General features: G+C 42.0%; 1 protein-coding gene across 1 annotated transcript in view; it reads left to right on the top strand.

Moving 5' to 3' along the window:
• MAN1A2 (mannosidase alpha class 1A member 2) overlaps nucleotides 1-25,189 on the top strand; it is a 304,833-nt gene extending 279,644 nt beyond the window's left edge. Inside the window, exons 11-13 of the mRNA XM_073310578.1 lie at nucleotides 8,582-8,754; nucleotides 13,779-13,894; nucleotides 19,066-25,189. Of these exons, the coding sequence (XP_073166679.1) occupies nucleotides 8,582-8,754; nucleotides 13,779-13,894; nucleotides 19,066-19,198 (422 nt within the window). The 3' untranslated portion in view covers nucleotides 19,199-25,189. The remainder of the gene's footprint in view (nucleotides 1-8,581; nucleotides 8,755-13,778; nucleotides 13,895-19,065) is intronic.
• The last annotated feature ends 913 nt before the right edge of the window (nucleotides 25,190-26,102 follow it).

Raw genomic sequence — 26,102 nt, 5'->3', positions numbered from 1 at the left:
CCCACCACTCAGTGCTTGTTTCCCGAGCCCAAAAGCAGCGTTCCACAGTGGTGGGCATGTCTGTGAATGCCACAAGCAAACTCATGTCGTATGCATTACTTGAGTCAATATCGTCGAGCCCTCACTGTCACTTTGGATCATAAGGAATAAGTCGACTGCCAAACGTGATGTGCTGGTGAGATTCATCAGCATACTCCTCAGCAGTTTGGGCTCCATTCCCGCAGACCAAAAGAGAAGACAGAGCACACAGTACAAAAAACGTTGAAACATGGCACCAAATGTGGACCGAAGCACAGGGATTGCTGGGATGCGAACCGATGCATCACGGGGCATTGGGACAGGACCCAGAATGCCCCGCACCCCCGCCTCCTTCCCACAAGCCACAGCGCCAGAATGGGAAGAGGTGCTCTGTAGGATAGCTGCCCACAATGCACCACTCCCAATGCCCTGCAAGTGTCGCAAATGGGGCCACGCCAGTGCGCTTGCAGCTGTCAGTGTGGACAGACTGCAGGGCTTTCCCTACTGCGCTGTACGAAGGGCGGGTTTAACTCACAGCGCTCTACATCTGCAAGTGTAGCCAGGCCCTAACTCACATCATTTTTATGCCAGCGTAACTTTCTTGACTTAACTGGAGTTACTCCTGATTTATGCGCCAGTGTAAGTGAATGTAGAATCAGATCTTAAGACTTTTATGTTTGGTCTTCTATGTCTATCCCTGACTTGTTTTCTAAATATAGTTTTGTGTGCAGATCATTCAGATGATCAGCCTCACCCTCTTGAAACATAAATTAGTGTGTGAAATCGTTACAATTTGAAGTCAGCCTCACCCTCTTGAAACATAAATTAGTGTGTGAAATCGTTACAATTTGAAGTCACACTGGTGAATTGCTGTTTTCCATGGTTCAAAAATCCCATTTGTCATGCCAGTGCTCTCCTGCCTCTGGCTAAAATGAACACTGGTACATTTTTGCTGGCTGTACAAGTTCACAAACAGGTGCAGATTGTACAGCAGTTCCAACAGTTTGGTGAAATTGTGAATCAGTTTGAAAATGAAGACAGTGAAATGTTAAAGGCTATTAAATTAAACTTGAAGATTTTGGGGCATTGAAACTCAGTAGCTCTCAATTATATCATTGAACACCGATGGACACATTTGTCAACGAGGATAGTCCAAATAAAGCTAGCCCTTTCCATTACCTCAGGTCTCTCATTGATAAGGGTATGCTGTCTCCATTTATAGCAAACACCCCTGGCAACCAGAAGTTACATAATCCCTGTTGTGTATTCCCTGAACTCTGTCCCCTCACTATTAAAAGACCAAACCTTAGAGATGGTGCAGAAATGTGTGCATGGGCCCCACAACCAGCACTTCATACAACTATTATGTAACTGAGCCTCTGGTTTGCGTTTCATTTGCAGTTATAATTGATTTGTTAAGATTATGGTGGTCTGTATAGTTTTGACAGGTTTCAGAGTAACAGCCGTGTTAGTCTGTATTTGCAAAAAGAAAAGGAGTACTTGTGGGACCTTAGAGACTAACCAATTTATTTGAGCGTAAGCTTTCGTGAGCTACAGCTCACTTCATCGGATGCATACTGTGGAAAGTGTAGAAGATCTTTTTATACACACAAAGCATGAAAAAATACCTCCCCCCACCCCACTCTCCTGCTGGTAATAGCTTATCTAAAGTGATCACTCTCCTTACAATGTGTATAATAATCAAGTTGGGCCATTTCCAGCACAAATCCAGGTTTTCTCACCACCACCACCCCCACACACACACAAACCCACTCTCCTCCTGGTAATAGCTTATCTAAAGTGACCACTCTCCTTACAATGTGTATGATAATCAAGGTGGGCCATTTCCAGCACAAATCCAGGGTTTAACAAGAACGTCTGAGGAGGGGGGGTGGTCGGAAAAAACAAGGGGAAATAGGTTACCTTGCATAATGACTTAGCCACTCCCAGTCTCTATTCAAGCCTAAGTTAATTGTATCCAATTTGCAAATGGGAGTGGCTAAGTCATTATGCAAGGTAACCTATTTCCCCTTATTTTTTCCTACCCCCCCCCCAGACGTTCTTGTTAAACCCTGGATTTGTGCTGGAAATGGCCCACCTTAATTATCATACACATTGTAAGGAGAGTGATCACTTTAGATAAGCTATTACCAGTAGGAGAGTGGGGTGGGGGGAGGTATTTTTTCATGCTTTGTGTGTATAAAAAGATCTTCTACACCTTTCACAGTATGCATCCGATGAAGTGAGCTGTAGCTCACGAAAGCTTATGCTAAAATAAATTGGTTAGTCTCTAAGGTGCCACAAGTACTCCTTTTCTTTTTGTATAGTTTTGGCTATCCTGAATGATAGTTTGAATTAGAGAACTCACACACTTAACAAAGCACAATCAACTGATCCAGTCAAGGGAATTTTCAAATAGTACCAGCAACCTGGAAACTGGGTCTGTTCTTATTGACAGTAGAGTATAGATGGTACTTCAAGGTCAAGGCTGAGGGTATTTGCAAATCACTGTACTACAGCTTGCAATGTGCTCGCCGCTGTTTCCGTCTTTGGGTGAATCTAGAGCTCCATTCCTGGTTAAGTTTCATTTACACAAAATTCATACAAATCAAAGGAAGGGAAAAGTATGCTGAAGTAATATTGCATAAGCATTCTTGAGCATCATTATATTTAACTTCATTAAAAAAATCAGTGATAAAATTCTTTTAAATGTTTGACTTTAAAGGGCAAGCCTTCGCACAGCCTGGGGAGCTGAGGATCAGTCTGCTGCTTTTATTCTTGATTTCTTTGTGTTTGTGGTTCATTTTAGTGAAAGTTTTCTCTAGAATGAAGATGTCTTGAGTTTATCCCCACATGCCATCAGCTACAATATATAAGCTATATTGCCAGCAAGAGACACAAGAAAAAAAAAAAGCTTTCCTACTCCAGCCACAAAGAGGTTGCACTCACACCAGTTCAGTTTTTATCTTCTCATTTGAATTTGTGTCCCCTCAACTTTTTACTTTTGACATCCCCTTCAATGTGGTTATAAGACTCAGACGTTTTCACTTCTGATGTCTCACCCCACTTTTTTGTGTTTGTCCATTTTTGCATGGGGTGATGTAGTCGAAGTGGATGCAGAATGAACATTGTGCAGAAGAAATCATCACTGTAAATGGCAAAGAAATCGAGGAGGTTGACAAATATATTTACCTGGGTCAGGAGCTGAGCAGAGACAAATTATTCAAAGGGGAATGCAGTAGGAGGCAAAAGGCGGGGTGGGCAAGTGTCAACAAAATAAAGACGTCTCTAACGGATGATGAACTGCCCATGAAGAAAAGGAAAGAACTGTTTAACTCCACTGTTCTGCCAGCAATGATATATGGAGCAGAGAGCTGGTCAACGACAAAACTGGAGGAAGAAAAATTCGCTGTCACCCAGAGAGCAATGGAAAAGCGAATGTGTAAGACATCGCTCCATGATCATATGCTGAATGAGGAGATCAGAAGGCGTACAGAGGTGACCGATGTAGTGCAGGTAATGTATGACACAAAGCAAAAATGGGCATATCATGTAGTCCACAAGCAAGACAATAGGTGGATAACCCGCATCAGTGACTGGATCCCCAGAGACCACAAGCGACCACTGGGCAGACCGAAAATACCTAGGTCTCCTTGATAAGACACAGACAAACCAAAACAGCTTCTGTAAAAGAAAGTTATGCTTCTCTTATCATTGAGCTCTTTGAGTGTGTCAGTAAAATTGTGAATAAAGGAGAAATGGACTTTCAAAAAGCCTTTCTCAAAGTTCCTCACAAATGAGCTATTGAGAAAGCTGTATCTCTCCACATGACTACTTAAATTATTGTCATGGATTAGAAACTAGCTAAGAGACAGAAAACAAAGAATACAGATAGATGGTCAAATTTTCATCATGGCAAAAGTGGATGCTGACCCCAGGGATCAGGATTTTAGCATTGTTTAATATATTTAAACTCCCTTGGAAAAAGGATGTATAATGGGTGCCAAATTTATAGGTGATACAAAATAATTCAAGATTGTTAAGGCTAGAAAAGATTGTGAGAAACTGCAGTGGGAATAGGCAACATAGTGGCAGATGAAATTCACTGCTGACAAATGCAAGTAATGCATGCTGGAAGAAGTAATTACAAATACTCATTGACCTTAGTGGGTTCTAAATTAAGAGTAGCAACTCAAGACAGAAAGACCTGGACAACTCAATGAATCTGCTCAATGTGCAGCAGCAGTTAAAAAAGCAAATAAAATGTCAGGCTATATAAGAAAGGGGATAGATAATATTTTAAAAACTATTACATAAAAAAAGCTATAGTAAAAGAATATTTCTTTTTTAAATTCAAGTACTCAGAACTTGTGAAATGCCAGATTTATGGTTGCTTGTGCACCTCATCCATCCATCCTGTGAACTGAATGATCCATCCTATGGAAAAAATAGCTTGTGATTACATATTTATATACTGTATCATAATGCATGGGCAAAAGGGGGTAGAACAAAGTTCTTTGAGCAACCATAAATTTAGCATTTCCTAACTTTCAAGTGCTTGACATGGCAACCTAAATAATGTTCATTTAACATTTTTTTTATTTAATTTCCTGGGTGTTTTAAAGGAAAAAGGTTAAAATAAATTCTCCTATGTGCAAGGTAACAATCTCCCCAATAAATATTAGGGTTTCAATCCTGAGTCTTCTGGATTGCAGCACAAACTGTTACCATTTGAGTTAGCTGACGGCAGGAGGAGGCTGTTATCCCAGAGTGGGGAATGAACCTCTAGGTCCAGGTGCTGCGATCAGTGCGAGAGCGCCTGGCCTGGCCCAGCCCTTATCTCTAGCTCTCTCCCACCGTGGGAGTTGGGGGAGCTCTTGCACTATGAAGTACTCTCAGAGGGGGCATATTAAGGCCATGTGCTGGGTCTGGGGCAGGGGAGCCCAGCCCAACTCTGTTCTTCATCACACCCGTGCTACAGCTGCACTGGCAGCTTCCAGGTATTCTCAGGGCAGCTGCGACTGCTTTGAGGAATGCATTTGAGAGAAGAGAAATCACATTGTATTCTTTTGACATTTCTCAGCAAAAGTTGAATGGAATTTTCATAAGAAATTTTCTTTCTGTATCCTGAGAACATTTCCCTGCCAAATATCAAAGGCTGTTACAAACAATGGAGGGATGAGAATTTCCTCAAAGAAATTATGGCAAGAATCCTTTATAATAGAAAGTGTTAGGAATTGTAAAAGGGTGGATGGGTCACTACCAACTTCCCCTATAATAATGTCATCATATAAATCACAGGACACCATCATCTGCAATACTGTGTTCATTTCCTGTCACTCCATCTCATCAAAGATATAAGTAAATAAAGGCAATCGATTCGACCAACAAAAACGATATGGGGCCTGGAGAAGTTTCTATGTGATGAGTGAAAACTTTGGAGGCCAAGCTCTATTGTTACACTACTGTTAATCCAAAGTAACTCAGTTGACTTTAGTGAAGTTACTCCAGATTTACACCAGTGTGACTTGGGGCATAATATTGTTCTATTTAGTATAGTGAGACTAATAAGGGACATGATAGAGGTATATAAAAAAAGAATGGTATTGTGAAGAGGGTATTTTGACCACTCCTTTTTATCTATTCAAATAACACAAGAGGACAGTCAATGAAATTGGAAAGGCAACAAACTGAAACCTGATAAATCAACCGGCAGAAAGCACTGTCTCAAGGATACTATAGAAATTAAGAGTTTAGCAAGATTCCAAAAACGGGTAGACACATATGGATACTGAGAACACCCAGGTTTGTGTTATATAGGGGTTTTATTTAATAAAGGACATAGACATTTATACTTAAGAACATACCCCAGCCATTAACTGACAGAGTTTAGAAACTGTCTGTGGGCTGTTTATTCTACAGTTGTCCATGAGGACGTTTCTTGCATCTTCCTCCGAAGATTCTGATTATGGTAACTGTCAGTGACTTGGATACTGGATTAATTGGTTTTATCCATAGTGGTAAATCCTGCCATTCCCAATAACACAAACTGCATAAGTAATTGATTCATGAATATGACTTCAGACAAGGTAGGGCCAAAGTAAGAGCAGGTACTGGCCCTGTTCCAAGACTGGCTATAATCAGATAAACAGACAAAGGAAATGTGGGACAGATGTGATAGTTGTTCTCCTAGGAAATGTAAAATGACACTATATACTGATGGACTGGTTCTGCAGCTACAAACTACTGAGGGTCTCTTCCTCAGTTTTTATATTATAGGTCAGAAAGCAACATTGACAACAAGAAAACATTTGGTTTTCCGACTCTTTCTTTCCTTTTCACTAGATAGTTAGTTTCTAGGCAAAATTAGGACTAAAGTCTCAAGAGTTAGGTTCCTAAATCCATACTTAAGCACATGAATAAGTGCCCTAATTTTAACAGTGTTGAACACCCACAGCTCCCATGGAAATCACCTTCACTTGGCTAAAGTCTGTTTAGGAGCCAGTCCTGTTATACTTTAATTCTACACTCTTGTGTGTTTCCAAAATCATTCTCTGTTTGCCCCCACTGCCTAGATTGAGGCCCCTCAATCTCCTGGACACCTAGATAAAACATCTGGATTTGAACAGTGTGTTAGACTGTAGTAAAATATCGATGATGGACCCCAATACCAGATGTTTCTTTGCATGGAAGAAGGATGCTGTCCAACAGGATACTCAGTTTAAATTGTCTTTCCTCCTCTGCCGTGCCTTGAGTAGAAGCAGTGGTTCAAACTCCTGGAAGAGTTCATGAAAGAGGCATTAAAAGTCCAGCCAGATTGACACTGAGGCCATCTCGTTTATTATAAGAGTGTGCTGCATTCCATGTGTTGCCTTGATTCCAGATACAAGTGCCGGGAGAAGCACTCCCTGCTCTATTCTTCTTCCGGAAAGTGAAAGCACTCCCTTCAGATCCCTGGTCTCAGCTTCAGTGGCCACTGCAGCACCACGCTCCATATCCTTCCTGCTCAGGTAATTCGGTTTCTATACGTGAGTCATAGATGGAGCAGGTATTATACATCTAGATCCATAAGAGGAAACAGTTCCTTGGAGACATGTCCTCTCCTCCTGTGATGCCTAGAGAAAGAAGTTATGGAAGTAGCTATTTGCAGACACTGTGCCCTTGATCCGAGACAGGGGCCAACCTGCTCCATTCAGCAAAAGTCTCATCTTGCAAGAGTCCTCTCAGAAGCAGAGAATAGAGCAGATGAGATGGTGTTTCTTCTGCAGCAGCAGAACATCAAGGGGTAGCCTTTCTGTAGAAGCATTACCTCTTTGTGTTGTTGTACCCTTCCCCCATTGGGCAACCAGCTGCCAACAGAATAGTCAGAGTTGTGGTGAAAATTCTTGGGGTGTCCAATAAAAGAGGATGACATGACTGGGGTACTTTAGGATTTAATGAACATCATACTATGAATACTATGTAGGCATGTCATTTAAAACTGTATGTATGATAATGCTTATGCATAGGGGAAGAAGTAAGTTTGAGTTGTATTTTGTCTGCTGCACATGTAAAAATATTGTATTCTTTTCTGGCAAAACCTACCTACACATCAGATGCAGACAGAGTGTAGCCCACAGGTCACATGCACAGCAGGGCATTCTGTCATGTAGCCTGCTGCTCTGCCATTTGGATCAAGGTGCAGTGTGGCATCCTGAGGTCTGTTGTCTCCAGTAGCTGCATCTTGGTGTGAAAGGTAGCACTTCAGCAGGCAACTCTATTTTGAAGAAACACAGCCCTCCAAATCCTGGCAAGATGCCATTATGGCCTCCTTTATGGCAAAGATTGTGCACCCCTGAGGTTCACAGATTTTGAAATATAACAGAATATTTACTGCCTTGTTATAAACCCTTGGAAATAAGTTGATCTGTAAAGCACCTCAGCTTCAATGGCCTAAATGCACTGCCAGAGATCCTAGATCAGTGGTGGAGAATGATGGTCTAGGGATGGTCTGACGGCAAACCACGGCCACTGGGAGTTGTGGGGGGCTGTGCCTATGGACGGTCAATGTCAGCAAAATGTCTCATGGCCCACAATCAGCTTACCCTGCTGGGCTGCGTGCGACCCATGGGCTGCAGGTTGCCCACCACTGGCCTAGATGTAAATACAGACTATCTGCGATGATGATTCCTAATTTACCTTCTACGGCCCTTTTCTCATCCTGCCATATTAAATCAATAGAATGTTAAAAATGTTCCTGACCATTTTTCTCATGTATAGCAAGAACCAATCTGTCTCACTTTAATTTTACCTTATAGCTGAATGTGTTAAAATGCTTATATTCTTAGTGTTTTATTAGTTTCTAAGGGGACTACTATTCTCCTGTCAAGATAGGTAGATTTAACACAGGGATTGAACACATTATTCATTAAAAATATCAGAAGCCTTGACAATAGGAAATATTTATGAGACTGTTCAAAGAAAAGCTAGATTTTGTTTCTGATTTATTTGCTTGCTTTGTATAACTCCCTCCCCCAAAGACTGGAAAGGAATAAAGTATTCCTGTTCTCTTTTCTCTCTGCAGCATTAAAGCTGGGTCCTGAAGCGTTCAAATTTGATGGTGGCCTAGAGGCAGTGGCAGTGCGGCAGAATGAAAAATATTACATTCTAAGACCAGAGGTGATCGAGACCTATTGGTATATGTGGAGATTTACACATGATCCCAAGTACAGGCAGTGGGGCTGGGAAGCAGCACAGGTAATTGCTGATTGGCTCAGTCAATATAATTATTCTGCTTTGTTCTTCTGTAGCTCTTTTCACCCCAAACAATTTCCAAACAATAATTTATTAGTCATCACCAGCCCCTGTAAAATAGATTGGTGGTGTTGGTGGTGGCGATTACTATTATTTTTCGTGTATAACAAATGGAGAAATGGATGCATAGATAGGTGATCTGCTCAAGGTTACACAACAAGTGAGAGGCAGAGTTGGCAGTAGAGCCCAGTAGCCATGACACCCAGGCCCTATTCTAATCAGTAGAATCCCAGGCCCAGTAAGGGTTTCTCTGAGACAAGCTTTGGAGGTTTTAGCCCACAGTGTTTTCCTGTGCCTCTCTGTGTGAGAGGATACCAAGCTCTTCCTTGAGCTCTTCCCCCAGTTTTCAGGGCAGCTTCTTCACATGCTCTTCAAATATGTCAGTGTGGATCCCACTGTTGGTGCACATGCATTTTATGCATGTGACTGGATTATTTTTGCTAGCACTGTCCTTTGGGGCTGCACTGGCTCCCATAAAAGAGCATAAAGGGTGGGCGGCCACAACTCTCCCTCAGTTCCCTTTTACCACCCATGGCAGTGAGATGGAACCTAGCAGTGTCCTAGCAACTCTATCATGGTCTATCTTAATCTAAACTTCTGAAATTCTTCAGACCAATCTTCATCCCTTTACCTTCAACCTTTTGGACTCAATAATCTTTGTCCATATTGAAATCCTTCAGTCAGACCTCCCTGAACAACTTCCACCCTCTAAACAGACCCCACCCCCCACATACAGGATCATAAGATGGCAGACTCAAAATCAGTGGGCTTCAATCCCTACCCATCATGCAAACTAATCCTGCTTAAAGATGGGCACAGCAGCTGCCTTTTCTGCCTGGATGAACCACACTTTCCAAGCAGGTGCTTTTCTTCCCCACTAAAACCAGAAAATTGTGGGATGTGAAGCTCAAGCTCCACCTCTTAGAACAATCTGTGAGAACGGCATTGGACCCAGAAAATCTGGGTTCAAAAACCCGCATACCAACCAAACCTGTAAACTCAAAGTCTTGTCTCTCTCACCAACAGAAGTTGGTCCCATAAAAGATATTACCTCCCCCACCTTTTCTATATAATAAAATTGTCAAGGTTTTAGAACACAGACCATCGAGATTTCTCTCATTGGTCCTTTTAGCAACTACACATTGCAAACATTTCAAAGTATGGCCATTATCCGTATTACACTATAGCAAAATGGAATCACGTAGTAACTGTGTGGCCTAATGGAAAGACTAGTGAACTGAGATTATTCCTAGCTCTGCCATTGGCCTGCTGGGTGACCTTGGCAGGTCACTTCATTGCTCTGTGCCTCGGCTTCCCATATGAAAAGTGGGGATAATGTTGTGAAGTTCTTTGAGATCTACTGATGAAAAGCACTATATAAAAACGAGGTCTTTTGATTAGTACCTAGCTGCAGTAGCAGATCAACTGCAAACCTAGGTGAGAACTACACCTGTCTAAATGACCACTAACTCCTACCAACTAACATTTCTTTTTCAATTTTAAAAAACCTAAGAAATTAAATGGTAATCTTTGTTAATGCAGAGTTAAGGTTGCCTGGTGATAGCTTGTGCCCTTGCAGAATGGTGAGTTCAGCAAAGGTCAAACTTCTGAAAAACAGGAAACGAGTTAAGTTAAAGTTAAGTTAAATACCCACACAACCTTAAAACTGCCCTTTTTGAGCAACCGCCATAACACTCACGCTCTGCCTTTTCACTGTAATGGACAGGCACTGCCTGCATTTGCCCTGCGTTCAAACACTGAGCCTACTCCCCCAACAGAATACCTCACTTTTTAAAATTTAATGTCATCATATCCTTTTACATCTCACCTCACTGCTTACAGTACCCATGACAAGACCACTACAGTGCCCTGCTACTGAACATAAGTCCGGCCATAGTAGGACAGACCAATGGTTTATCTAGCCCCGAATCCTGTCTTCTGACAGTGGCTGGTGCCAGATGCTTCAGAGGTAGTAAACAGCACAGGGCAATCATCAGGTGATCCATCCCCTGTCGTACAGGCCCAGCTTCTAACATTTAGAGGTTTAGGGGCACCCAGGAACTTACCTCATTCTTTTTTTAACCTGGTTCTACTTTTGACCTTCACAACATCCTCTGGCAATAAGTACCATGGGGTTAACTGTGTGTTGTGTGAAGCAGTACTTCCTTGTCTTAGTTTTAAACCTGCTGCCTATTAATTTTATTGGGTCACCTCTGGTTCGTGTGTTATGTAAAGGGGTAAATAACACTTCCCTATTCACATTCTCCCCATGATTCATGATTTTGTAGACCTCTATCATATCCCCCCCTTAGTCACCTCTTTTCCAAGCTGAAAAGTCCCAGTTTTATTAATCTCTCCTCATACCGAAGCTGTTACATACCCCTCATCATTTTTGTTGCCCTTTTCTCTACTTTTTCCAATTCTAGTGTATTTTTTTGAGATGGGATAACCAGAACTGCACACGCAGTATTCAAGATGTGAACGTACCATGGATTTATATAGAGGCAACATGATATTTTCTGTCTTATTATCTATCCCTTTCCTAATGGTTCCTAACATTCTGTTTGCTTTTTTGACTTTCGCTGCACACTGAGCAGATGTTTTCAGGGAAACTATCCACAGTAACTCCAAGATCTCTTTCTTGAGTGTTAACAACTAATTTATACCCCCTCATTTTGTATGTATAATTGGGATTGTTTCCCAATGTGCATTACTTTGCATTTATCAACACTGAATTTCATCTGCCATTTTGTTGCACAGTCTGATACAACCTACACAATTCTGTATTGAAGTGATGCCGACTGGAACCTCAAGGTACACATGTACATCCTTCCTTTAATAACACATGAGGAGACTCAGGCCCAGATCTCTTTCTATCACCGTCACAGCTCTGTAATGCTCCTCTAATTAATTCCCAGATCTCATATCACAATAACTGCTCTTTCAAGTTGCCCCAGCCATTCAGTACAGCTACACCTAACAAGGAATGCAGCTGAGTGCATGCAGATAATTCTCAGTGGCTATTGTCCACTTGCAGGAGGCAGAGTTAAGTTTGTGTAGGCATTTACCTTAACTATGTATTACCTCATTTTCAGAAGTCTGAATTTTGCTGAACTTGACTGTCTGGAAAGTCACAAACTATCACGGGGCAACCTTATCTCTGCAATAATGATTTTTTTTGCCATTTAATGCCAGCTCATCGTGGTCCTGTGTGAATTAAGTAGCTAATGTTTGTAACATACTTCGTAAAAGCGAAGTATTGTTTTTAACCTGTAGTATTTATGTTGCTATCAGCATTTTTAATAATTGTTGGAAATTAAAATCTGTCAGAAAGAGCCAGCATGACCCAGTCCAGCCTCCAAAAGTCTTCAGTGGCTGCTGTCATCTTGAATAGAGCTGCTTCCTGAAGAACGTACAGACACTAGCATGCTTTGTGGCCAGGCGACTATTTTAAAGACAGGCCAGTGATGCTGAGACCTGGTGTTCCCCTTCCTCACCCTCTCATCTACCCTCATTTTTAAGAGTCAGAATGAATTAAAGTTTCTTTATAATAGTCCTAGTCTTTTATATGACACTTATTCCTCTATTTGACTGATACTGCTGGATTTTGTAGTCATAGATATGGACAATTTTAACCTACAGTCCTACAGTTTTAGGGGAAACCATATAACTTCCCCTTCTAGTTTTCCTGATTGCATCTGCAGATAGTCACAAACACACATTTCCAGTGGAGAATCTCTTTTGTTTCCAGCCCTCCAAGGTTCAGGCATAGATTGTGAGTAGCTCATTTAGTCTGAATTCATTTTCTTTGTGTATAGAGACATCTGTTTCTACACTGCATTTGTTCCCCTGCTTCGACTCCTCTCAGCTTCTGTTGAGCACAACAAACAGAAATTAGAATTAGCAGAAAACCGGGCCTACAATCACCTGTAGAGAAAAGACTCATACAGATTAATCGGACAAATCTCAGATAACTGAACTCCAGGTAGCTGTGTTCTGTAGTTTGATAATGACAGGCAACTGAAGCCAAACACTTTCTCTGATCTTTGTGCCATCTCCTTCCCTGCGTGAGCCTATTCAAAGAGCTCATGTCTGCTGGGAGGCACCACCAAGTCAGCAGGGAAGCTCAACTAATCTGTGAATCATTGCAGAGTAATTTCTGTGGGGCTGATTTTAATGGCTGACATTCTCATGTGCCGGAAGTATGAGGATGTGAGTAGAATAACAAGGCTCATACAAGGGGTGCTTTGAACAGCTAATGTGTTCTTTTCGCTCCTTTCTTCCTTTGTGCTTTTTGCAGCAGTAAGTAGAGAGAGCTAGGTGCTGACCTGTGGACAAGTTTGGATGACATGCAAGGGTTTGAGGACTTGGGATCCACCAACCCCACTCCCACAAAATCCTGGCTGGGATGATTTAGTTGGGGTTGCTCCTGCTTTGAGAAGGGGGTTGGACTAGATGACCTCCTGAGGTCTCTTCCAACCCTAATTTTCTGTGATTCTATGATTCCTCTTTGTATTTGTGTGCTCAGGGTCTTGGATTGCACCATTTCAAAGGCCAGGAGCCCTGCTGGGACAGCTGAGATCAGTGCAGCTGAGTTCAAAATTCAGTTTAAGTAGAAAAGGAAGAGCTCATACGGGAGTCCAAAGAGAGATGGAGGAGGCTGTATGGGTCAGCAGACAGCCCCCAGTGATACGTACAATCCCTTCTGCCCCCTCTTAATAACCTGCTGCAGGAGCCCATGACAAACTACCTCAAAGTTTCTAAAACTCTTCCAGCTCTCCTATCTACAAAGTCCAGTGATATGACTGTCCTTCCCCCATTATTTCAGCTGTAATTCTCAATACCATTAGCAGAGTATGTTACTGTATTCTCTGGTCAGTATTGGTCAATCCTTGCTTTGTTGTATCTTTCCAAATATTAAAGTGCAAGTAAAGTATGCCTCTTCTGTTCTTACTTCCTCTCTACAGGCTATTGACAAGTACTGCCGAGTCAGTGGTGGATTTTCGGGGGTCAAGGATGTCTATTCCTCATCTCCTGCATATGACGATGTACAACAGAGCTTTTTCCTTGCTGAAACTCTGAAGTAAGCACATTTCTCTTTATGCATATTCCCATAAAATAGCCTGGGGCACTGCCAGGTACTATATGATTACCCAGTGCCTAAAAGAATAGATTGTATTAACACTTCAATTTCCAGATTGTCACAGGGTGTTTTCCTCCTTTTTGTTTTTATTTTGGAGTCCCCTGGTTTCCCCATTCCAGTCCAGAGAAACCATAGCAAAAATCCCCCAATAACAGAAGTGTGACCTTATTATTCTTAAGACCTCAGTTTGATTTCTTGTATCTCTAGTCAGAACACAAACTGCCAGGGAAAAGGAGAGGTTATCACCTCTAAATAAATTCCATTCATTGGGCGATCATTTAATTTTAGCTGCAGTGAATCAATATGTTTTACATGACCAAGTCCCAAGGCACTGATCTTGCAGAATCTACTCTGCCTACATGTTGCAATGCCCAAGCTGGGGGGACTGTGAATGGGAAAATATGGCATGGTAGAAAAATCCACCACAAATTTATTGGGTATTTTTTCTGTATTTTGTCTGCAGAATGTTTGTTTAGTGGGGATGACTTTTAATTGGAAGCCAGACTCAGCATGTTTTCAAATTTTAGAGATCTTTAAATATTTTTGTTTAGTCAAATTTGTTAACTAGAAGTGGTTCTACTAGGGCACATCTAGTCCATCTTCCAGAGGGTAATGCAGTCTGTTCTCCAGTATTTCATCCAGTCTGGTTTTAAGTGTCCCAAGTAATGGATCTTCTTCCACCTTTTTTCCCCAAGTAAGAACCTAGCAACTACTGTACTAGAACACACCAATGGTACTGAGATACTGCCATGATGGATGCCATGATAGGAATCTATATAGAGATAACAACGTATTATGGAGGCTTTGCTAACACTCCATAGTTAAGACTGAGCTGAGTTTTGCACTTAAAGCATCTTTTATATATATATATGAAAAATACAGTGTCATCTTGTTAAGTACAGAATGAATATTCAGAGAATTTAAAATTAAATCTATTAATTGGTTTGGTCTTAAACGAACAGTATAGAGTCTTCAAACTTCCTATGTCGTTAAAACTCACTGAAATCTTGTGCATAGGCTCCACTGAAAAATGTTTAGGATTAATGGACATTATTTGCCATTATTCTTCATGACTGAAATTTCTCCTTCAGCAGAGGTTGAAGAATAATGTTCTACTCCATAGAATTCCACAGAGAGCTCTAAAAATGGCTGCCACACCTGTTGTTCTCAGTGAGATCGAGGCCACACACTGCCCTTAAAAAGAATGTCCACTTTCTCAGTGTATCTGCTCCTCACAGTGCTCCTCTCAACCTCCCAATAAGGGACCATAATCTTCCGTCCAGACAGGTTGGCTTCACGCCTGTTGGTAACAATTGGAGGCAGTAGGCATTTTGGAAAAGGACACCTTAAGTGTGTGCAGCCCTTTGGTCTCACTTTTATTAAGAACTAGAGCTGGTAGAATTTTCCTAAATATTGAATTTTTGTCAAAAGTTTTTGTCAACTTCAATTTTCAATGAAAAATTAACACAAAATGTTTGGTAAAACATTTTGGGTTTTCAAACAGCTTTAGAGCTGGTTGGAATTTTTTGATTACCAAAACATTTTAATGAAATCTTGACATTTTTTAAACCTTTGAGGTTTAAAAAATCTTGAAAATGTCCTGAAAAATTTATTAGTGCTTTTTCAACCATTCGTGTCAAGAAAAATGGGAGATGGAGACATCTTCTTTGTCAGGAAAGGCTGAAGAAAAAAATCACAAACTTTCTGTTATGAAAAATAATGGCAAAATGACTATTAATCCTAAATATTTGGTTTTAAAAACTAATTGTTCTTCGAGTGATTTCACATGTCCATTCCACTCTTGAAGTCTGTGCGCCCAGCGCATGGCTGTCAGAAACATTTTCCCTCAGCGGTACTCACTGGGCGGCTCAAGCACTCTCTATGCTGGGTTCTACTGACTGCTCCCTATTTGACTGTCCATGTCACTGACTGATTATTTACATATTGAATCCTTCCTCCATTGCTTTTCTCTGCTGGATTTATCCAGATTCTGGATTCCAGAACTGAATCATCATCGGTCTCATTTCTTGTTTTGTTTACTCACAATGTAACTGCTTGTTGTACGTAACTGATTACTTATCATGACCACTCACTTCTCTCCTATGGCTCCAGCCTACCCTCTTCTATACATTTTCTTTTTCCTTTTGTGCCCTCTTCTTTCCATCTCCTCCCCTTGCTCTTCTCCTCACTCCACAGCTCTCCCCAACCTTTCTCTGTGAATTGGACAGTACCGCCATTCTCCCTGTCATTCAGCCTTGGTATCACCTTTTAACTCAACCCTTTCCTTTGGTCCATATGCCCAAACTATGTCTAAATCTAGCCACTTCCTCCTGCACAACATCTTTAAAAGCCAACCTCTCTTCTGTGTCCATGCTGCCCAAACTCTTGTCCAAGGTCAGATCATCTCACATCTCAACTACTGCAATCTCCTCCTCCCTTACCCTTAATGTCTGTAGCTTCACTCCCCTCAAATCCCCTCAAATGCTGTTGCTAAAATAATCTTTCTGGCTCATCACTCTGATTGTCACCCCTTCCTCTGGCTGACCCTCTTCCACTACAATCAGACTCCAAACTTCTTGTTGCATTCTAACAAAGCCCTTCTCAACCTAGGTCTGCCTTGCCTAGCCAACCTTTTATCTTACAGTAAGGTTGACTCTTGCCTTTATCATTGATGCTACCCTTGATAGCCCAGTTCCCCATATCTCAGACAAACAATTCCGTGTTTTCTCCCATGTTACACCTAACATGTGGAAAAGTTCCCAGTCAAAATCCATGAAGCCGCCATCTGACCCTCCTCCAAGTCCCTCCTCAGAAATCATCTCTTCCATAATGGACACAGTAAAATACAATCTGATTAATAGATTCCAAGGCCAGAAGGAACCATTGTGATCATCTGGTTTGACCTCCTGTATAACACAGGCCATAGAACTTCCCTTAATTAATTCCAGATTGAACTAGAGCAGAGCTGTTAGAAAAACATCCGGTCTTGATTTAAAGATTTCCGATGGCGAATTCTTAGTAAGTTGTTCCAGTGGTTAATTACCCTCATTGGTAAAAATGTGCTTCTTATTTCTAGCCTAAGTTTGTCTAGCTTCAACTTCCAGCCATTGGATCTTGTTATATCTTTGTCAGCTAGATTGAAAAGTCATCTATTGTCAAATTTCTGATCACCATGTAGGTACACGTCACCCCCTTAACTTTCTCTTTTGGCCACAGCATCTCACTGGGAGCTCATTTTCAACAGATTATCTACCATGACCCCCCAGGTCTTTTTCAGAGTCACTGCTTCCCTGGATAAAGTTCCCCCATGGTAATGGGCAGGTGGCATTATGATTGCTGCTCCTGATTGCCTAAGAATTCCACACATTTTGTTATTTGTGTTATCCTATCTCCCCCATCTCACCCTGACCTACTTGTCTCATACACTGTTGTGTGTTGTCTGTTGGGCTGTAAACTCTTAGGGGTGGGACACTGTAGTTTTCTATATGTTTGTACAGCTGCTAGAAAAATGGGGGGCTCACCTGGTTGCTACTACAATATAAATGTTAAATAATAACTCCACATTTAGCAAACTTTTTTGGGAAGTGAATAAGCTAAAATGACTAACCATTTATTAATAAAGAAAAAGAGAATGTTACTGCCTCAAAGTATTTCTAGTTCCCCAGAGACTGGAGGATGTTTCCATTTGGAGCTGACCTCAGAGGTTGTACCACACTCTGCCCAGACCTGTCTCTACACAGCTCCCAAAGGCTCAGCTCTAGTCCTCTGCTCTGGCTTCATAGGAAAATGGGTCACATGAAATCAGTTTCCTAGGAGCCACTACTCCTCCAGTTGGATCTAATTGAAGCTGCTGCCTCTCCTCAGGGGACTTGCGCTCTTAGGGTATGTGTGTACAGCAAATGAAGGTGTGATTTGCAGTGCAGGTAGGCAAGCCGAGGACGTACGGAGGTCCCCTGTAGGCTTGTGTTGGGGAGGCTAGCCCATTCAGAGCCTGTGCAGCTATATCTTTACTGCTATTGTTACCCTTGTTAGCTAGATTAAAGGTAGTGCAGATATGCCTACCTATGTTAAATGACACCTTCATTTGCTGTATAGAAATGCCCTTAGAATCAAGAAAATGAGTGTATATGAATCAGTAAAATAAAATTAACGATGAGGAAGAAAACACACACAACAGGCTGATTCTCTCTCTCTGCTCTGGAGATGATCTGGGGAAACGGGACAATATGGCAATTTAGAGAGAGGGGCAGCAAAACCGAGTTAGCAAAAGGAGAGAATGGTCGGAATCTTTCCTTGCTGTGTGGCACCCGTAGATCTATCCTCCTCAAAGAAATATGCACATCCTCCTGGGCTGAGCACCTTGCCTCACCAGCTCCTAAGTGATCTCTGGTAGGGTATGCAGATTTTCCCCTCAATAGCTCCAGCTTTCAATATATTAAATATTAATTTTAGTTACTTCTCAGATATGTCTCTTGCTGCTAAAACCTGAAAGTATAACTTGTGAGAGCTCTGTTTCATTCTACTGTACCTAAAGGTGAGGCATAAACTCCCAAACAGTGTGATAGGGTCTCCTCAATGGCTGCGGTTTGTAATTAGTCTGTGAATATAAAAACTGGGCAGTGATGAGTTTTCATAGCTGCCAAGTTTTGTGCCACTTCATGTGACAGTTCATACAAATTCTGTAATGGCATATATTGCATATGTGCATATAGTTTGCATATACTGATAAATGTAAGCTTACAGTGACCACAGCCTGCCCTGAGCACTGATGACAGTAAGACATGAAGATGCACAAAACATTTTTATCTCTGGCTGGGTAGATGCTCAAGGATGTCTGGGGACATAGCTGGGTGGAAGACTTTAACTGGGTAGATGGATAGAGGGCTGCTGGGGCTCCAGGGGGATAGAATTCATGAGCTGCTGATACATGGAGCTCTGGGGGCAGGTGGGTGCTGAGGGATAGGTAGGTGTTTGAGTAGCTGGTGCGGGGAGGAGTCTGGGGCAGCTGGCTGTTGAGGGTGCAGGTGCAGGCCAGCCTTGGGCCAGTATCAGGCTCCACACCTTGTGCTTTTGCCATCCTTAAACCCCTGTTTTTCTCTTTTGATGTCCAGGTATTTGTATCTGCTTTTCTCCAATGATGACCTCCTGCCTTTAGACAACTGGGTTTTTAATACAGAAGCTCATCCCTTGCCTGTTTTACATTTAGCCAACACCACACTTTCAGGAAATCCTGCTTATCGATAAAAATAGCTCCAGGAAGAGGAGGAGAGACTGCACTCAGCTGTGTTTTGTTTACATGGACCACTTGAGACTTTAGGTTGGAGAGGAGACAGACATTTGGTTAATCTGAGTCAAGACGCAGGATGAGAAACAACCTCTGCCCCCAAAGCTCTTCAACCTGTAGATAAGTAAACACTGAAATAATTCCTTTTTATACATGACCAAAACACACTACTGGGGCATTTGCAGGGCAGAGACCTTGTGTGCTTTGAACCCAAACAACAGAGTGGAGCCTGTTATTAGATATAGAGTCCAGCAGCCAAAGGAACAATAGACTTCCTTGCCAGGGGCTGGAGTTTGCTGCTGCTGGCTTTTGCAAGAAATTGCACACTTGTCTCCTACTCAGATGGGGTGTATTCCAGAGACTAAGACATTTTTTTTCTTTCTTTCTTTTTTGATGATGGCATGAGCAAAGCAACAACAAAAAAGCAACGTAACTGCACCAGCAGCACCAGGATTTGAAATTTTTTCTGTACCTGTCTGAATTTTCTAATCTGCATCAGTTTGCCGAGACTGGCAGCCATTCCCAGTGCCTCTCAGACCTTTGCCTCCTGTTCATTTACCCCCTTCATAACAAAGTCCAAAGACCTGTGAAGCACAATCACACCCAGAGAACAGTTACCAAGCATTTGTTTTTGTAATGTATTGGCAGCACTGTGCTGTTAGTTCCCCACACAAGATATGGACACAGAGCACGGAAGTCACTGCTAAGTGTCCTGTTTCCCTTGATCACCAATCCTGTCATATGGAAAGGCCACAATCCCTTATATCAGGCCTTTTCTACCACTTCCACAAAGATAACAACAGCAGAAATTGCCCATCCCGGTTCATGTGGCAGACTGCATCACATTCACTGGGACACAGTTCCCTTTAGGTGAGACACAGTAGTTTGTATCGTTGCATTACATTTGTCCATGCAACCAGTGGTTTTCTTTCACTCTCACTTTTATTATTTGGACAATGTTTACAAATCCTGCTTTGTAAATCTGAAGCCTTGCCTTGTTTTTTTGAGGTGTATGGCAAGAGACCAAAACTGCCTCAGATTTGGTTTATTAAGTTTTATCTGGGCCATAAATTACCCCAATGCAAAGCCAACATGAGATTCTCTTTGGAAACATGGTAAAATCTATTACACACCAATGGAAGACGAGACATTGGTGTATACAAGATTTTATATACCACAAAGCTCTAGTGAGTAAGGCTGTGTTACCTGTATACATTTGGTCTAGTTATTACATAGTCCTGCCCTGAGTGCAGGGGACTGGACTAGATGACCTCTCAAGGTCCCTTCCAGTGCTACACTTCTATGATTTCCTCTAGACATTGCTGGCTGAAGCAACCCCACTATTCTGAGTTTAGGCCCAACAGCATGAGTTAAGGGGGTAGTGCACTTCAGTCTTCACTTACAGCATAGGTGTCCTGACTCTTGTCTACCATTACTGAGACTCTCTTCTCATCTGTAGATTAGAATTCTGTACATTCAGAAATAACTCCTGTTAACATCAGTAGGGTTTGTTTAAAGTGAGTTTCACTTGCTGCTTTAATTTCTAAACATTTCCTTTCTTACAATTTTTCTGCTTAAGTGGGCAGCTCTGTACCATGCATCCTTTCTCGCTGACAGCTTACTAGAGAAGTGTCTTAAATCAATATTGTATGCATAGGCTGCAATCAGATTGTTGGTTACGTATTTTAAGCCTTTCCTTTCCAGTCAGCTGGCAATAAAACAACCTTATAGAAGATGGCTTATTCTATTAAAAGCATATACAAGATTCATGCTATTGGCCTTTGGATCTGCCTACCATGCCTCAGTGGGTAGAACAGGGTATTACATGTAAGTCATTTATTTCCACATACCTCAGCGCCAAATTTCCAACATCTTTGAAATCTGGAGGCGTCTCCATTTTGTTTTCTGAAAATACAACAAAAGGGCAAAGTACCCCATTGTGGGCTATATTTATTTAAAGAAACTCAATCTTCAAAAGCAAATCATCTCTCACCCCTGCCCCAGCACCTTGAGAGCTAAAAAGGATTCTGCTCACCTCCTTTTTTAATCTTCTTCACAGCTCCCAAGATCCTTTTCCCAGGGTGACTGTCCCTCGAGCTGAGAAAGGGCTGGATGTAGATCATCTTGAGGTGCTTCTGCCCTCTTCACACCAGCAGGATGAACATGCTGCCTTTACAGTAGTCCTGTTGTAACTATGTCAGTTCACTGCAGAGGGAAGTATTATTACCAGGCAGCCAGCCACGAAACACCTTTGTCTTTGATTTCTGTGACATTTTTAATTATTTGAGCCTGGGCTCTCAGTACTTCATTCCCCTCATGTCAGCTTAAAGAGAGGCTTAGGGTAGGTTTTTTTATTTTTTTTAAATGCTTTAACTGAGTTTTAAGCCCCTGAAAATGAGCTTTCTATAACGAGAACATTGCCAGAACAGGAACTACAGGATGGGATGGAGACAGGAAAGTGCAGCCTACTGTGCACTAGAATGAACTCAGCGGCCACCTTCATCTTTGGTGCACATCAGTGTCCTGCAGAACACTGTGTCCCCCAGTATGCAATGTCCCATCTTGGCCTGAGTGGCCTGGCTGCAATCTGCTCCATTTTGTATATCTAAAGTAGCGTTTAGTTTTTCCATTTTTAGTCCCCAATTCAACAAAGCACATAAGCCTGTGGCCTTACTGCACAGACCAAGAACCGTGCATGGAGAGAGAAAATGGTAGAACCACTGACTCACGGGATGAGAATCCTAAATTTCCTTTACTCCTCTTTGATATTAATTTAAAGATTCAAAAATCATTCCCTTGTCACGGCAATTCTGATGGTGTACTCTAGTAACAAATGTTATCCAAATGATTGTCGCCAGATTGCAACTTCAGTTTAAGAGGAGGAAGAGAGAGAGTTTGAAAAACACTCAATTGCCAAGAGTTTTTATCTTAGTACTAATTACTCAATTACTGTAATTTGCAGCACTAGTAAAAAAATTAATCTGAAAAAAGTCATAGTAATGAATATAGTAAATAATTCTGATTCAAGTAATTGTTTACTTCAAATTAAAATAAACTGATTCTTTTTACTACTGCCACAAAATGTAATTTTCTAATTAGAAATTAATGACTAATTGAAGAGCTAATGCTTTTCCATTTTAATATTTTGTGGTTTAAACTGCGTTTTTCCAGTTCCAGTTTGAACCTGCACTTCATTGCCTTAGTTTTATAAGTCTCTCTGTGTCGAAGCGGGACTGAGGAAAAACCAGGAGTCTTTAGTAACAGGCTCTACCCCAGCCAACCCATACTTCTCCTGGCCAGTAGAAGCACGGAATGGCTGCCAGTCTCTTCAGAGAAAGGTCAAGGACAGAATTCTAGAGTCCCAAAAATAGAAACACCAAATATCTCACTGATGTTTACTCTTTTCCCATCCCACTGGTTTGAAATACAGAACCACCACTCAAATTAATTGCCTGTGTAAGTCTCACTGGGGTTAATTCACTGCCACAAGAAGTATTTGAATTTAGGTCCTGAGCCACTTCATGGCAAGAGGTACATCCCAGTCAGATGTATAGTAGTGCCATTTCTCCTGTGTGTAAACATGCAACAGGTTCTAAATAAAGAATATTTGCTTCCTGTCATCTAGTTATCCCAGCGTCTGCTGGTTGCTACCATATCCCAGTTTAGAATGCAATCGCCCATCTCCCTCAGCGTGCTGCCTCCTTTTAATGTGCGGCCTCCTTCTAGAGTAATACATTTTGTGAACTAATTGCTGTACCCTTCGTGCATTGCAGCATTCTGGGCTGTCCCCAGAGCAGAATGAGTTTGGCTGTCGTGAGTTCTGAGCAGGATGTCCGTAATAGCCAGACATGGATGCTCAAGCATCCATCTTGTTTTCCTGACTTCAGGTGGTAGGCTTTTTCTCAGCCCTTTTCAGAGCTGGGATACTGACCTGTAGCATGGAGTTAGCTGCAACCAAGAGCTCAAGCTCTGTTTTCTCTTGAGTACATGTGGCATACTAGGACATTGTCACTTTCATTCTGTTGCTGCTGTTTTACAGACTTTTCTGAAGGTATAGATACTTATTTTTTTAACAGAGTGATATTTTAGTGTTAGTTGACTCCAAGTCTTGTGCTATATCTTCTAACCGAACAAACACATAGTTCTGGCTTTCATTCAAGTGGCTGCTGTCTTGGTTTGCAATTTCTACAGCACTCTGTGTTCTTACAGGAAGAAACAAGAGCGGAAAACAAAGTGTACACTTGTGGCAAACTGGCTTTGCGAAACAGCCTGGAGATCCCAAAACTGTCTGTTTTCTATTTATCTGCACTCAAGGTACGAATGTGCAATCCACATCCCAATCAGGCCTCTGTAGACCGGGATCCACCAAGAGCAAAGGCATTATTTTTAACATTTTGGGCCTGATTTTCAGAAGGGCTGAACATCTGCAATTCCCAGTGACGTAGCTGGAGTGGTGGGTGCCCAGCACAGCTGACAGTTCCCTTCTTGGCTTTGCTCCATTTACTCAATAAAGCTAAAAGGACATTCCAGCTGCTCACTTACTGAACAAAATGCTCCTTAAAACTCTCACGGAAGACTTTTGTATATACAATTGTAGCTATTCTGGAGATCCAGAGAACAAACCTGAAGTCAGTGGAAAGTCAGAGAGAGTTCTGTGGTTCCCAAGTCAGCTCAGGGTGTTTAGGTTCCTCTGCTCCAAACCTTAAAAGATGATAAGCCTCCATGCACTGCCCCTGTTACTTCTCATTCCTTGATGCACACTCTGAACCAGTGTTGTCCAAACTTTTGAATGCTGGAAAATGAAACAAATCACACTCTTCCGGGAGCCCCACCATGTGTTGTTAAAGCCTACAGATCTTAATTTATACACCATCTGGGCTCCTACCTAGTTCTTCATGCTTCTCCCCCTTGTCTCTTTTGGAAATGCTGGTGTAGAGCTTCATCATAGGATATTTCCTCTCCTTCCCCACCTATTGTGGTGAGCAGTGAAATGGTTAACAATATGGACATTTAAAGCATCATCACTGGGATCTGAATTAGCATTCATTGAAATGCATGGGGCAGTTCACACTTCAGAGCTATTCTTTTGTGCTCTCTACCAACTCAGGCAGACATCTCTGCATTACTTACACTTAGGGTATGTCTACATATAAGCCACTACAGCTGCACCACTCTGGCGCATCAGTGAAGACACTATCTCCCATCAGCGTAATTACTCCACCTTCCCAAGAGGCGATAGCTGCGTCAACGGCAGTATTCTCCTGTCAACCTAGCCCTGTCTACATCAGGGATAAGGTCAGATTAACTGCATCGCTCGGGGTGTGGATTTTTCACAACCCGAGCAATGTAGTTATACTGACCTAATTTCCGAGTGTAGACCAGGCCTTACTCCATGTTTCTAAGGTTTTCGCCACAGCCATAACACCTAGAGATTGACTTCTTATTTTAAGGAAATGAAAACGGATGCTCTGGAGGACAAATGGTCTGACTGCACTCCCACCTTCCACCAGTCCTTCGCATGCCATGGTTTGGGAAACAGTACTCTGACCCAAAATGCAGATTGGGCTGTCATACTGAGAGCAACCTGAGCTCTACTACTGGTTAATGAGTGCACCGTTCTATAAGGGAGGACAAGCACTGACTTCTACAGCTGCTTTACAGTTGCCCAGAAGGTTGGGAACCACTACAAGCTAGAGGGAATACTGCACGTTTAGTCAGTATCTGTTGTCTTCAATCCTTGACACTCTTGGTGGAAGTTGCACTGTTGTTCTGCCGCACTCACTTTGCATAAAATTCACAGATTATTTTTCCTCTGAAATAACAGAGGGGCAAGAGACAACCTTCAGATCTGGGAACCTTCTGGCAGCCTCCAACCTGGTGCCCTGCATATGTACTTTTTACAGATGAAAAGTAATATTGTATATAAAAAATATCAAATAAAGAATGTCTTGAAGTGAAAAAAGACATGTGCTGTGTTCTTATCCTCCGTTCCTAGCAGGAGGCCGAGGCACTGAGCGGTGGACTGGTTTTCATTTTGCAGTCCTCCTGGCGCCGTAGCATCCCACTCAACCAGTGTAGCCCGGCACCTCCTCTCCAGCGTTAAACATTCTTCAAAGTCCACTATTTCAAAACTAAGGTTCCCACCTCTCTTGGCTACCGTTAACAAATGATTTCCAAGTTTGGAGTCTGTACAGGATGCAATCAAGCATACAGCGGCCTGGGCTTGTCATTTTACACAGTTATGTCTTAAATTTTGATGTTTATGTTTGAAAAGAAAAGAAATTATCTAGGACCTGACACTGTGCTGGAACAGCAGATGAACTGGCCATGATGTGTCCTCCATGTGGAGAAAAGTCAGTTCTTAGTTATTGTTTAAATGTTATGCATGTGGGGAACAGATACAGATTGGAATAATTTCCCTATACACCCTCTGCAGAAATACAGAACAATTTCACTTGAACCACAACCACAGTCTGTGCACTGCAGTACAGTGAACACATTTTGGATTCTACTTCATTCCACTTCAAAATAAAAGCAGGTAACATTTAGCACTTAAAATGGTGATTTTTAAGCATTAAACAATGTAACCTAGCATCCCATACCTCATCACGCTCCACCTTAACCCCCTGGCATCCCTCCCCCATACTACCCCACATGGACAGCAACCCACCGCTCTGCACCACACTGCCATGCACACCACTCCAGCAACACTCCATCCCCACACCACATTCCTACAGCACCTCACCCTGCTGAGCCTCAAGCTCGTGGCACACACACACACACCCCAACACCCAACTCAGTACCCCCCCCATGCCTCAAGATACCTTATCCACATGGACCCATCTGTCTGCATCCCAACTCTAA

The sequence above is a fragment of the Lepidochelys kempii genome, chromosome 1 (assembly GCF_965140265.1).
Source record: "Lepidochelys kempii isolate rLepKem1 chromosome 1, rLepKem1.hap2, whole genome shotgun sequence".
Classification (NCBI taxonomy): Eukaryota; Metazoa; Chordata; order Testudines; family Cheloniidae; genus Lepidochelys; species Lepidochelys kempii.
This window is presented reverse-complemented; position numbering and strand designations above follow the sequence as displayed.